At 50.4% G+C, this 12,527-nt stretch overlaps 1 protein-coding gene across 4 annotated transcripts in view; it reads right to left on the bottom strand.

The window, feature by feature from the left end:
- Positions 1-2,227: 2,227 nt before the first annotated feature.
- Positions 2,228-12,527, bottom strand: part of LOC122442346 (histo-blood group ABO system transferase 1-like) — a 31,755-nt gene continuing 21,455 nt past the window's right edge. For 2 of the 4 annotated variants that reach the window (XM_043470089.1, XM_043470090.1), the window contains exons 4-9: positions 11,796-11,846; positions 11,249-11,307; positions 10,821-10,868; positions 9,991-10,026; positions 7,433-7,561; positions 2,228-3,780 (exon numbers count right to left, since the gene is read on the bottom strand). In XM_043470089.1, the coding sequence (XP_043326024.1) occupies positions 3,090-3,780; positions 7,433-7,561; positions 9,991-10,026; positions 10,821-10,868; positions 11,249-11,274 (930 nt within the window). In that variant the 5' untranslated portion in view covers positions 11,275-11,307; positions 11,796-11,846 and the 3' untranslated portion in view covers positions 2,228-3,089. The remainder of the gene's footprint in view (positions 3,781-7,432; positions 7,562-9,990; positions 10,027-10,820; positions 10,869-11,248; positions 11,308-11,795; positions 11,847-12,527) is intronic. The other 2 variants (XM_043470091.1, XM_043470092.1) reach the window with 2 other exon arrangements.

A 12,527-nucleotide genomic window follows, 5' to 3' on the forward strand; every position in this document is an offset into this window, starting at 1 on the left:
TAAAAAGTGATGAAAAGTGAAGATTTGGAAGGAAAATCTTCACTTGGAAAAAGAGATAACAGTTGGAGAGATTCCTTTAACTACAGCTGTTAGTCTGAAGCCACAAGCCCATCAGCAAAATACAGCTAAAACTCAATAAAGAAAAAAATTCACATCTTACTTGTTTGAAGAACAAGGAGACAAATCTGGGCTGACCACAGCAGCTGGAAACTACAAGGGAAAATACCAGAAATGAGAGAGTCACAGAGAAGGAGCCCTGAATTCTGTGTGTAACCTCAGCCCGAGTCTTTGGCTGATCTGTGAACAGGTCATGTGTAGGGTAGACATCACGCCACCAAGCTGACTCTAGAAGAGTAATCAAAGAATTGAGCTGTGGCCCACCCACCACAGAGGAGAGAGAGCCGGAAATTTGGAGACACCCAAGTTCCTATCTCCTACAACAAAAGTCCTTTTTGCTAAGGACTCTAAAAGAAACTCCACAATAAATGATCACAATGTCTAGGAGACAATGAAGAATGAGTAGACACATGAAGAAACAGGAAATGTATCTTCCTGAGTGGATGGGTGGATGAGGCATGAATAAACAGATGGATGACATATGTGAGTGGTACAATCACAGTACACAGCCAAACGTTAATGGTAGTATTTAGGCGATAGGTATGTGAATATTCACTGTACAATTTCTTACAATTTTTTGTGTGCTTAAAATTTTTCAAAATAAAATGTTGAGAAAAACAGATTTTAAAAACCTTGAAGTCTTTAAAGATTTTTAAATCTTTAAAAAAAAGATTTGGAAGACATTTATGGGGAAACCTATGAAATCATTGAAAGATATTAAAGAAGACCTAAATTAATGGAGAGATTTGTTCTTAGTTTGGGATATCCCAATTATTGAAAAGATATCAAATATCTTCAACATAATTCTGATTTTTAAAAAAAACCCAGAAGGCTCCTTTGTACAATTTGACAAAAGAGTTTAAAATTTAGATGGTAATGCAACAGGCCAAGAGCAGCCAAGATATTCTTGAGAAACCAGGTGGGAAGACTTGCCAAGTCACATACCAACATCTACATATAAACCTAGAGTGACTAAGATGATGTGTTTTTGACATAAGGACAGGCAAACAGACCAATGACACACAGACTAGAGAGCCTGCAAAAAACCCAGGCACATACGCGCACTTGATATCATGTGACCAATGATACTGCGAATCAGTAGGGAAGAGAGCTTTTCAATAAGTGGTGTTCAGATAATGATTACCCAGAGGAAGAAAAGTTAAAATGGGCCCTTACATTAAGATCACACACAAGTCAATTCCAGTAGATTAAGGACCTACGTCTTTAATCTTAGGTCTTCCCTGGTGGCTCAGCTGGTAAAGGGTTTGCCTGCAATGCGGGAGACCTGGGTTCGATCCCTGGGTTGGGAAGATGCCCTGGAGAAGGGACAGGCTACCCACTCCAGTATTCTGGCCTGGAGAATTCCATCATGGGTTCGCAAAGAGTCGGACACTGAGTGACTTTCACTTTCACTTTCAAAGACCTAAGTATGAGGCAAGAACATAAAAGCTTTTGGAGAATAACTAGAAGGCTATTTGGATGATTTCAAAGCAGGGGATGATTTCTCAAATTTACCTACATTAAAAGAGTTGAAATGGCAACCTAAACACTGGAAGAAGCTATTTTTAACATGTGTCTACTAAAAGTGCTAACATCCAAAATACTAACAGACACCTACAGATCAATAAGAAAAAGACAGACAGCCCAAAGCGACAAGCTACCAACACAAGCAAACCAAACCCAGAGGTGGTTTCAGGCTGGGTCTCTCTCACTGTCAGACAGCATGGCGAACTAGGCTTTCAGGAGTCCCTGACATTTAGGGAATTCCCCGGTGGTCCCGAAGTTAGGACTCCAAACTCTCACTGCCAAGGAATTGGAGTCAAGCCCTGATGGGAAGCTAAGATCCTGCAAACAGCAAAGTACAGCACTGCCCGCTCCCCCCCGCAAATTAGTTAAAAAAAAAAAAGAAGAGTTGCTCTGCTCAGGGTTATGTGGCAGCCTGGATGGGAGGAGGGTCTGGGGGGAAACAGATACATGTGTGTGTACCGCCGAGTCCCTTCCTTTTCACCTGAAACTACAACATCGTTAATCTGCTATACCCCAAACAAAATAAAAAATTTAAATAAAGTTTGGGGGGAAACAAGAAACTGCAAAACAAAGAGTTCCTTACATTTATGCATTCACTTTTAATTTAATTTTTTAATTAGTTTTTTGTTTTTTTAATTTATTGATTTATTTTTGACTGCACTGGGTCTTCCTTGTGGCACACAGACTCTTCCTTGCGGCACGTGGTCTTTGGGTCTTTCTCTAGTTGCAGCAAGTAGGGGTTACTCCTTTAGGCGGCTTCTCTTGTTAGCTCTGGAGCTGGCTCTAGCTGGCTCTAGAGCGCCAGCTCAGCAGTCGTGGCCCCACAAACATGTGGGATCTTAGCTTCTGGATCAGGGATCCAACTTGTGTCCGCAGCACTGGCAGGCAGCCTCTTAAACCACTGGGTGGGCACCCAGGAAGTCCTTTCCTTAAATTTAAATGTGAACAGTTTGGAAAGTCCCTGGGCATCAGGCACTGAGGTGCATACTGATGGACAGAAAGATGAAGACATCTTGACCTCCGAGCTCAGGATCTCACATTATAATGGGCAAGACCAATGGGTAAGGTAGGCAGAAAGGCAGACACAGCCAAAGGAGTACCCTTAGTGCTTTATGCAAATACAGTCGTTTCTGTTGTTGTTTTGTCAGAGGGAGGAGCAATTCCCTTCAAGGACTGGAAGAAGAGAGAACCAAAGAATGTGTCCTAGGAAGCTGACCTTGTCAAGTCCTTGGAGGACGAGTCACATTGGAAGAGAAGGCGGGATGAGGCGGGAATGAAGACTGCAGGGCTGGCTTTGTCCACTGAGTGGAGTTCCCTCCAGAAGAGGAAATAAGGCGATGGCATCACCCGCGCCAGCAAACCTTCGGCCAATCCCTTACCAAGACGGTAGAACCGCTGACACGCGCTGCGGCCTGACGCCCACGGCCTTTCTCGGGCAATAGTTCTCATCGGTTCCGAATCTCTGCGTGGTTCTTGGGCACGGCCACGTAGCGCAGCCTGCGGAGTAGGGGCGGCCTCTGCAGCATCCGCTCGTCCCACAGGTACTCGGGGGACAGCACCTTGCTGGGCTTGTGTGACAGCAGGTACCGATTCAGGTGGCTCTCGTCATGCCACACGGCCTCGATGCCCCGCGCCCGGTCGGCCGTCATGGCCTGGTGACAGGCCGTGGTGAGCCGGTAAACCTCGGGGACCGACCCCCCGAAAAAGCCTCCTGCGTAGTAAAAGTCACCCTCGTCTCTCGGGATGTAGGCTCGGGACAAGGGCCGGCGCTCGTAGGTGAAGGACTGGCGGTCGGCTGCGTAGAAACCAGGGTGCAGGGTCCCGAAGAGCGGCGCCAGGATCTCCACGCCCACGTGGTCGCTGAACTTCATGTCCACGTCCAGGCACACCAGGTAATCCACCTCGCGCAGGAAGCGCTGCCGGGAGAAATTGCTGATCATCTCCATCCGGTGCATGGAGACGTCCTGCCAGCGCCTGTAGCTCCCCACGTGGAGCACCACCACCTGCCTCCCGGCCTGCAGGGCGATCTGCGGCACGTCCGCCGGCCGGTCGGTGAAGACGTAGAAGGTGACCCTGTGTCCCACCATGAAGTACTTCTCCGCCGTCTCCAGGAAGAGCCGCAGGAAGACCACGTATCTAAATCCAGCAGGAAAGAGAGGGTGGGAGTTAACAGAACCAAACAGCCGGCGGAAGAATCCACTTGGGCAAAAACAGTTTATGAAACCTTAGCCATACCTTGAGGATGTTACCCTAAGTTGAAATAAACCAACCACAAAAAGTCAAGTATTCTAGATTCCACTTAGATGAGGTACCTAGAACAGGCAACCTCTTAGACACAGAAATAGAATGGCGTTTGCCAGACACTGGGGGAATGGGGAACCTGGAGCCAGTGTTTAATGGGCACAGAAATTTTAGTTTTGCAAGATGAGAACCGTTCTGGGGAGGGACAGTGGTGATGGTCGTACCACACCTTGAGTCTGTAACACTGCTGAAGTGTACACTTAAAAATAGTTAAGATGGTAAATTTTATATTATGTGCATTTTGTGAGTTATTATGTGAGTTGTGTGTGCTCAGTTGTGTCTTGACTCTTTGCAACCCCATGGACTGTAGCCCACCAGGCTTCTCTGTCCATGGAATTTTCCAGGTGAGAATACTGGAGTGGGTTGCCGTTTCCTCTTCCAAGGGATCTTCTCAATCCAGGGATCGAACCCAAGTCCTCGAGGCTCCTGCTCTTGAGGCTCCATTGATAAGTAGATTCTCTATCACTGCATCGCCTGGGAAGCCCTATGTGCATTTTACCAAAATGAAAAATCAGAAACAAAACCACAGCCATTCCACTAGCTAAACATAACAGTACCAGACCCTGACTGGCTAGTGAGAGGAGGGGTTCAGATTACTTGGTGTTGAGCAAATATTCACAACCATAAGATATTTGATTAATCCACAAGTTTGGCAAAAATTCAAATGATTGATAGTATCCAAATGACGGATGTCTCCCAGCTCAGGACCATCCAATGGCTTCTTGTCTTTTTTTTTTTAATTGAGATATAGTTGATTTACAATATTATATTAGTTTCAGGAGTACAAAATAGTCATTCCAAATTTATATAGATTATACTCCTTTTAAAGGTATTGTAAAATATTGGCTGTAAAATTGGATCATAAAAAAGGCTCAGCACCGAAGAACTGATGCTTTCAAATTGTGGTGCTGGAGAAGACTCTTGAGAGTTCCTTGGACAGCAAGGAGATCAAACCAATCAATCCTAAAGGAAATCAACTCTGAATATTCATTGGAAGGACTGATGCTGAAGCTCCAATACTTTGGCCACCTGATATGAAGAGCTGACTCATTGGAAAAGACCCTGATGCTGGGAAAGACTGAAGGCAGGAGGAGAAGGGCATCACTGACTCAATGGACATGAGCTTGAGCAAGCTCTAGGAGACAGTGAAGGACAGGGAAGCCTGGTGTGCTGCAGTCCACGGGGTCACAAAGAATCGGGCAAGACTTAGCAACTGAAGAACAACAACTTCCCTGTGGTGTTCAATATAAATAAAGCAAACAGATGAATATAAGACAACAGAGGCAGACTCACAGGTTCACACAACAAACGTGCTTCCAGTGGGGAGAGTGGTGAGGGGAAGGGCAAAACAGGGGCGGGGGCTAAGAGCTACAAACCACTAGGTATAAATAAATGGCTTCTGAGGCGCCCCTGGTGGTCCAGTGGTTAGAAATCCTCCTTCCAATGAAGGGCCCACGGGCTTGATCCCTGCCTGGGGAGCTAAGATTCCACATGCCACTCAGCCCGAGCCCTCTGGAGCCCACCCACCAAAGCAAGGAGCCTGCATGCCTCAACCTGGGCCTGACACAGCCAAACAAATAAATATTTTCCATCAAATACCATGGGGCTTTTTAAAAATAAATAAAATAAATGGCTTCTTCTCTTAAAAAAAGGCAATTCAAGATCCTGCAATGGTCTACCAGGCCCTACAAGATCTGCTCTGATTTGTCTTCTTCTCTCTCCTCCATCCTCTGTAGGGCAGGCCAGCTCCTTGATGTTCCTGACACATGCCATCCATCCTCCTCCAGGCGTCTGCACCTTCTTCTGCCTGGAATCCTTCCCCTGCAGAGTTCACCCTAGAGGGGCATTCCCTCCTCTGACTAATGCCCAGACTGGACACGCCCCGGGCTCATTCTGCTGACACTTACACCAGCACAGCCAGAGGTAAACTCCAGCAGGCTGTGCGCTTGAACATGCCCATCTGACCATGCGCAAATTATAGCTCAGGAAAAAGGGGCAGTGGTGGAATACTACTCAGCCATAAAAAGGAACGCATTTGAGTCAGTTCTAATGAGGTGGAGGGACCCAGAGCCTATTATACAGAGTGAAGCAAGTCAGAAAGAGAAAGATAAATATCGTGTTCTAATGCATATATACAGAATCTAGAAAAACGGTACTGAAGAATTTATTTACAGGACAGCAGTAGAGAAACAGACGTAGAGAATAGACTTATGGACATGGGGAGAGGGGAGGAGAGGGTGAGATGTGTGGAAAGAGTAACGTGGAAACTTACATTACCATATGGAAAGTAGAGAGCCAACGGGAATTTGCTCTATGTCTCAGGAAACTCAAACAGGGGCTCTGGGTCAACCCAGAGGGGTGGGGTGGGGAGGGAGATGGGAGGGAGCTTCAAAAGGGAGGGGACAGATGTGTACCTATGGCTGATTCATGTTGAGGTTTGACAGAAAACAACAAAATTCTGTAAAGCAATTACCCTTCAAGTAAAAAATAAATAAAAATAAAATAAATAAAAAGGAGCAAAAAACCATGAAAACAGATTACTCTCTATCCCCTTGCCCAAACTCAGTCATTTTCTAGAGCTCACATTGTCATCTGACATATTTTTTTTTTACACTCACACAATCTTTTTTTAAATATGTATGTATATGGTTGCTCCAGGTCTTAGAGGCAGCACACAGGATATTCACCACCTCATACTGGATCTTAGCTGCAGCACATGGGAAAATCGAATATTGACACACAGAAGAATGAAAACAGACCCCTGTCTTACACTACTCAGAAAGATTAACTTGAAATGGATTGAAGACTGACATGTAAGACCGAGACCATAAGATACTTAGTAGAAAACAGTGGGGAAGCTCTTGCATGTTGATCTTTGCAGTGACTTATTGGACATGACACCTAAACCACAAGTAACAAAAAATATGAGTGTCGCTACATCAAACTGGAAAGTTTCTGCCCAGCAAGAGAAATGATCAGCAGAATGAAAAGCTGACCTAGAAGATGGGAGAAGATAGCTACATGCAGCTGGCCTCCCAGGGTGACAGACTGGGGTAACGGGGCACCAGGGTCTGCGCTGTGGTGGGGTTGAGCCCCTGGCACAGTGGCTGGTACTGGAAGTGGTGAAGTGAGCTGCCCATCTCTAAAAGGTGGACAGTGACCTCTGGGGTGATGACTCTCAGCTGTGGGACTGCTGTCTTGAGCAGGCGTTCCCAGGTGGCGCCAGTGGTAAAGAACCTGCCTGCCGATGCAGAAGAAATAAGAGACAGGGGTTTGATCCCTGGGTGGGGAAGATCCCCTGGAGGAGGAAATGGCAACCCACTCCAGTATTCTTGCCTGGAGAATCCCAACACCCAAAGTCACTGGTGCCTCTGCACCCCCACCCACCCTGTGAGCTGAGCCCCTTGTCCGGGAAAACAGAGAGGAGCGCTGCCCTGCAGCTCAGGCCGGCTCCCTGGCTCACCCTGGGCGAGTGTCCCTCACTTACTTTTTAATGGCAAACACAGTCAGCCCAATGGTGGTGTTTCTGAATTGCGCATCCAAGATGGCAGAGTTGAAGGTCCCGTCCCAGATGATGGGAGCAAACCAGGGGGTCATGACCAGCACGTTCACTCTCCTGGGGAGAAGAGTCACAGCGCGTGAGAGCAGGTCATAGGGATGTGGGCCACAGAGAAGGATTTGTCCAAAGCTGCACAGTCCGCGAGCTGCAGAGCTAGGAGCAGACAGGACTCAGGACTCCCAACCCAGTGCTTTTGTCAGCATAAGCTTAGCACCCAGCACTCAACACTTCCATCCCTTCACTGCCCTCACTCAGAGTATCTCCTGAGTCCCAGCCATATGCTAGATCCCCTGAGACATCCTTTTATGAGGCCCCCTGTTTGCAGGAGGAGCACAGTCTCGAGGGAGGGCAAGCGCTAAGCCCTCCCTCAGCACGCGGGAGCTTTGCCGTAACAAGAAATAGACATTTGGTCTCTGGGACAGCCCTCCCTTTACCTGGCACTAGGCTTCTAGGACCCTTGGGAGGTCCTGGATTGTAGGAGCATCTTTTGTTCTGATGAGGTGACTCTGGGTGGGCTTGCGGGTAGTTCAGGATGGGGGCTGGTCACCAGAAAGACCAAGCCAGGATTAGAAACTTGGAACTTAGAACTTTCTGCCTCACATCCCTTCCTCCTGGGAAGGCAGTGGGGCTGAAGGTCAAGTTAACAATCAATCACGCCAGGGAGCTGAAGCCTCCATAAATATCCCTTCACTGTGGGGTTCGGAGTGCTTCCTGGTTGGTGAACACAGGGAGGTACTGGGAGGGAGGTGCTTGGGCGCTCCGTCCCTTCCCCATCCTGCCCTATTTACCTCTTCATCTGACTGTCCCTGAGCTGCATCCTTTATAACAAGCCAAGGATCTAGTAAGTAAACTGTCTTCTTGAGTTCTGGGACCATCCCAGCAAACCATCAAACCCAAGGAGCGGGTGGTGAGAAATGATTTACAGCCCGTCGGTCAGAAGCACAGATGACAACCTGGAGACTGCGACAAGGGTCTGAGTGGGGGCAGGCTGCGGGGCTGACCGTCCACCTGCGGCGTCTGTGCTGACTGCAGGGAGTGTCAGAATCGCCTGGTGTGGATAGCCCACATGCTTGCTGTGAGTAGACGGAACGAGGCTTGTTTTCAGAGGCAGAGCTGAGTTTCAAGCCCCCTCCCCTCACAGGGGCTCTTCGTGTCCTGTGATCTCTGCCCCTTCTCCATTCTCCAGCCGGCACGGACCCCTCTCACCTCCCCCCGACTCCTATTTCATGAGTGTTCATTCACTCGTTCATCACCCTGCCAGGACCCACCAAAAAAGTTCATGCCAACCTGCCCCTCCAGATGTGTGCTGACCCCTGGAAATGTATGCCACTAAAAATTGTCTGGGAGTCACAGAAAAGTAAGAGGAACCAGGCAAGATGACTGTTAATATGATAGACTTGGTTCAACTCAACATATCCAAAATATTATCATTTCAGTATGTAACTGATGTATTTATTGACGTCTAGTCAACTGACAATGCTGTGTTAGTTTCAAGTGTACAACAAAGTGGTTCAGTTACACATCTATACACATATATTCTTTTTCAAGTTCTTTTCCCATATAGGATATTACAAGATATTGAGTAGAGTCCCTGGGCTCTTCAGTGGGTCCTTGTTGTTTATCTATTTTATATACAGTAGTGTGTCTATGTTAATCCCAAGCTCCTAGCACACTTTTCATGTACTAAGTATTTGGCGTCCACGGTGCACCTCACACTGACAGCACAACTCATTCTGGAGCAGTCCTGTTTCAAGTGTTCAAGGCCACACGTGGCTGGCGGCTCTGGAAATTCAAGGAGGTGTGTGTGGGGGTTTCAGAAATGACAGTGAGCACCTCCAGGTCTCCTGGCAGGGACGTGGCAGGATGTGACAGAGGCCACTCAGCTTGCGTCCTGACCTGTCGCTCTGCAGTCGAGGGGCCTCAAGCAACCTCCTTCACTTCTCTGAGCCTCAGTTTCCCTGCCCATAAAACGGGGCTGATCGAAGTGGTCTCTGGGCGACTTCCTGTCCCGAAGCTCGGGGATCCAGGGCCTCAGTGACAGGCTGCCAGCACTCTCTCTCGGGCAGTGGGAGCAGGAGGTGTGGGCACAGGCAAGGAGACCCAGATTAGGAGACAGGCACTGGTATGTGGGGGGCAAGTTGGGACCATCAGCCCTCAGACATTCACACTCATGGAAAGGCCTCAGGCAGAACCCAGTCCAGACCCCAGCTTCCTTCCCTGAGCAGAAACTAGAGAAGTTTCCATGCCTGGGGTGGACCTCTGCACAGCTCCTGGTGACCACAAATTAGAGGCATCTTCCATTGGTCCTTCAACGTGTACCAAACCCACTGAAAACTAGCCCAGCCTCCCATAGAACAGACAGAAAGGAAAGCAAAAGGGCAAAAGAAAGACTGGAACCAGGGAGTGAGTGAGAGAAAGGCAACCACAGGGTAGGTGGTGGCAGGGAACCCACCGGTCGCAGCCACGGCAGAAACTCGTCTACTTACGAGGGCTTGAGCAGCTGGGCCTTGGGGTAAAGCAACCTGCGGACAAGACACGCGTGTGAGCAGACACTGACATCACCAACACCAGAGCTGCTAGGAGCCTCTTCCTGGTTCAGTGGGCAGCTCTGCCAGGAGGTGGCACTCAGCCACAGGGAATTCCTTCCTTCCATCCTCCCATCTTCCTTCATCCAGCTACCTCCCAACCCCTCCCCCAGCCCAGGGATGCCAGGGGCTTCCCCAGGGATAAACTGGCAGATAAACTGATGGGGTAGAAATGCGACGACGGGCTAGGAGGCTCTTTCCCATCTCATGCTCGGCTGAGGTTAGAGACCCTCCTGTGCTTTGTAAGTCCTCCTTGTGGTCTGTTTATGAGGAAGGTCTTCGTGTCCTGCTTTATTCAGGAGTGGGAAGCACAGGGGTGGCCTCTCCGACCCTGTCCACCGGCGGCATCCCGCCTGGAGCCACCTCATCGCCCCCCTCCGCTCTCCTGCTGACTCCTTCACCCTCTATGCCCTCCCTGGCAACCCTGTCAGTTTTCAACAAAGCTGAGAGCTTAGAAGCTACAGCTAGTCTGCCCCGGGTAAGACCGCTGAGCTGGGGCAGCCGAGAGTCCGAGGTCACAGGGGGCTCACCCGTGACCTCACCATCTGACGCCTGCTCCCCCTGCTCCCATCCTCTTCTGCCCCTCGGTACCCTCCTTCCCGCTTCCCTTGCTCCTTCCCTCCTGATAAATCTCACAATCAGGCTCAAAGGGGGTGTGACGGGGACAGTGGAGCGGGGAGACAGCAAGCTGACTTGCTTGGAAACAGGCCCAAAGATGTGGTCTCCAGTACCTGGGGACTTCAGGTATCCTGCAGGTGTCCGGGTGGCCATCACCTTCACTGAGGGAGGAAAACAGGGCGTTCAGAGCTGATGGCACTGGGAGAAGCACTGCTGTGTGGCCCGGCCAGGGCTCCTGAGGGCCACCCCGTTACAGCCCCGACTGAGGAGAGCTCCCCGTGGCTGCAGACCTCGGCCTTGTGGCCAGGTGAGAGGACCGGGGGCGGGAAGCTGGGCGAAGACACCTCGGACACGATGGCCGTGTCTGGGCGCCTGGTGCCCAGTCTGCCCGAAGCGATGCCACGCCCGATGGTGACAAACCAGCCTGGGGAGAGCCCCGCTCCGGAGGGGAGGAGCCATGGACGCCCAGGCCGGCCCTGCGATCCGAAGGGAAGCTCTGGCAACGGCCCCCTCAGCCCTGGGAGCCCAGCTGCCGCCCTACCTGGACTCCTTCTTCTCCAGCAGCATCCTCTGCAGAACCAGCCGTTTTCATCCTGGCTGCTGAGGGGACAGGCTCCCAGTCACTTCAGGAAAAAGGAGCGCCTTGCTAACTAAGCGCCCCTTTAAGAGGGGAGGGGGCTAACTAGGCAAAGACTAGGACTGCGTTCACTTCCCACAGCCCGGCCCTCCCTGCTAGCCCCGCCCTTTTCTACCAACCCCGCCTCTTTCTGCCAGCCCCGCCCTCCCCACACATCCCCGCCCTCTCTACCAACCCAGTCCCTCTCCAGAAACCCCGCCCCTTTCCACCAGCCCCGCCCTCTCAAGCCCCGCCCCTCACACCAGTCCCGCCCTCCTCACCTGCCCCGCCCTCTCCACCAGCCCCGCCCCTCATCAGCCCTGCCCCTTCCCACCAGGCCTGTCTCCTCCCCACCAATGAAGCTCGGAGGAGCCCAGCCGTCCCAGTCCAGAAGACCAAGCAAAGTCTCCAGCTGCTGGCAAGGCTCAGGAATGCCAACTTTTGTGGATAAAAAGGAGGTGAAAGTCATTACCTCAAAGGCAGGCTCTCCCGTTGGCCCTGCAGGTGGTGGGCCTCAGGGCTGCTGAGACAGAAAAGCCCGGTCAGCTCAACCCATTCATCCACCCTTCTACCCAGCAAGGATTTGCTGGGCCCCAAGGCCTCAACAGGGGAGGAGGCTGGGCCGGACTTGACTTCGAGGTCCTGCCTTGCGGGCTCCTTCAGGAGGCTGGTCAGGAGGGCTCACCTTATCTGTGGTCGGTCAGCCAGAGACTGACGATCGCGGAAGAATTAGCTCTGGGAGGAAAAATGAGCCTTTTCCCCTCTGGGTGCTAATGGGGTCAGAGGGCACCCTGTCACAGACTGGCCACTGGGGATGGCTTTACATGGAATCAACACTGGTCATTGGACTATAAAGAAAGCTGAGCACCGAAGAATTGATGCTTTTGAACTGTGGTGTTGGAGAAGACTCTTGAGAGTCCCTTGGACTGCAAGGAGATCCAACCAGTCCATCCTAAAGGAGATCAGTCCTGAATATTCATTGGAAGGACTGATGCTGAAACTGAAACTCCAATACTTTGGCCACCTGATGTGAAGAACTGACTCACTAGAAAAAACCCTGATGCTGGGAAAGATTGAGGGCAGGAGGAGAAGGGGATGGCAGAGGATGAGATGGTTGGATGGCATCACCGACTCAATGGACATGGGTTTGGGTAGACTCCGGCATTTGGTGATGGACAGGGAGGCCTGGCATGCTGCAGTCCAT

Source organism: Cervus canadensis, chromosome 5 (assembly GCF_019320065.1).
Source record: "Cervus canadensis isolate Bull #8, Minnesota chromosome 5, ASM1932006v1, whole genome shotgun sequence".
Lineage (NCBI taxonomy): Eukaryota > Metazoa > Chordata > Mammalia > Artiodactyla > Cervidae > Cervus > Cervus canadensis.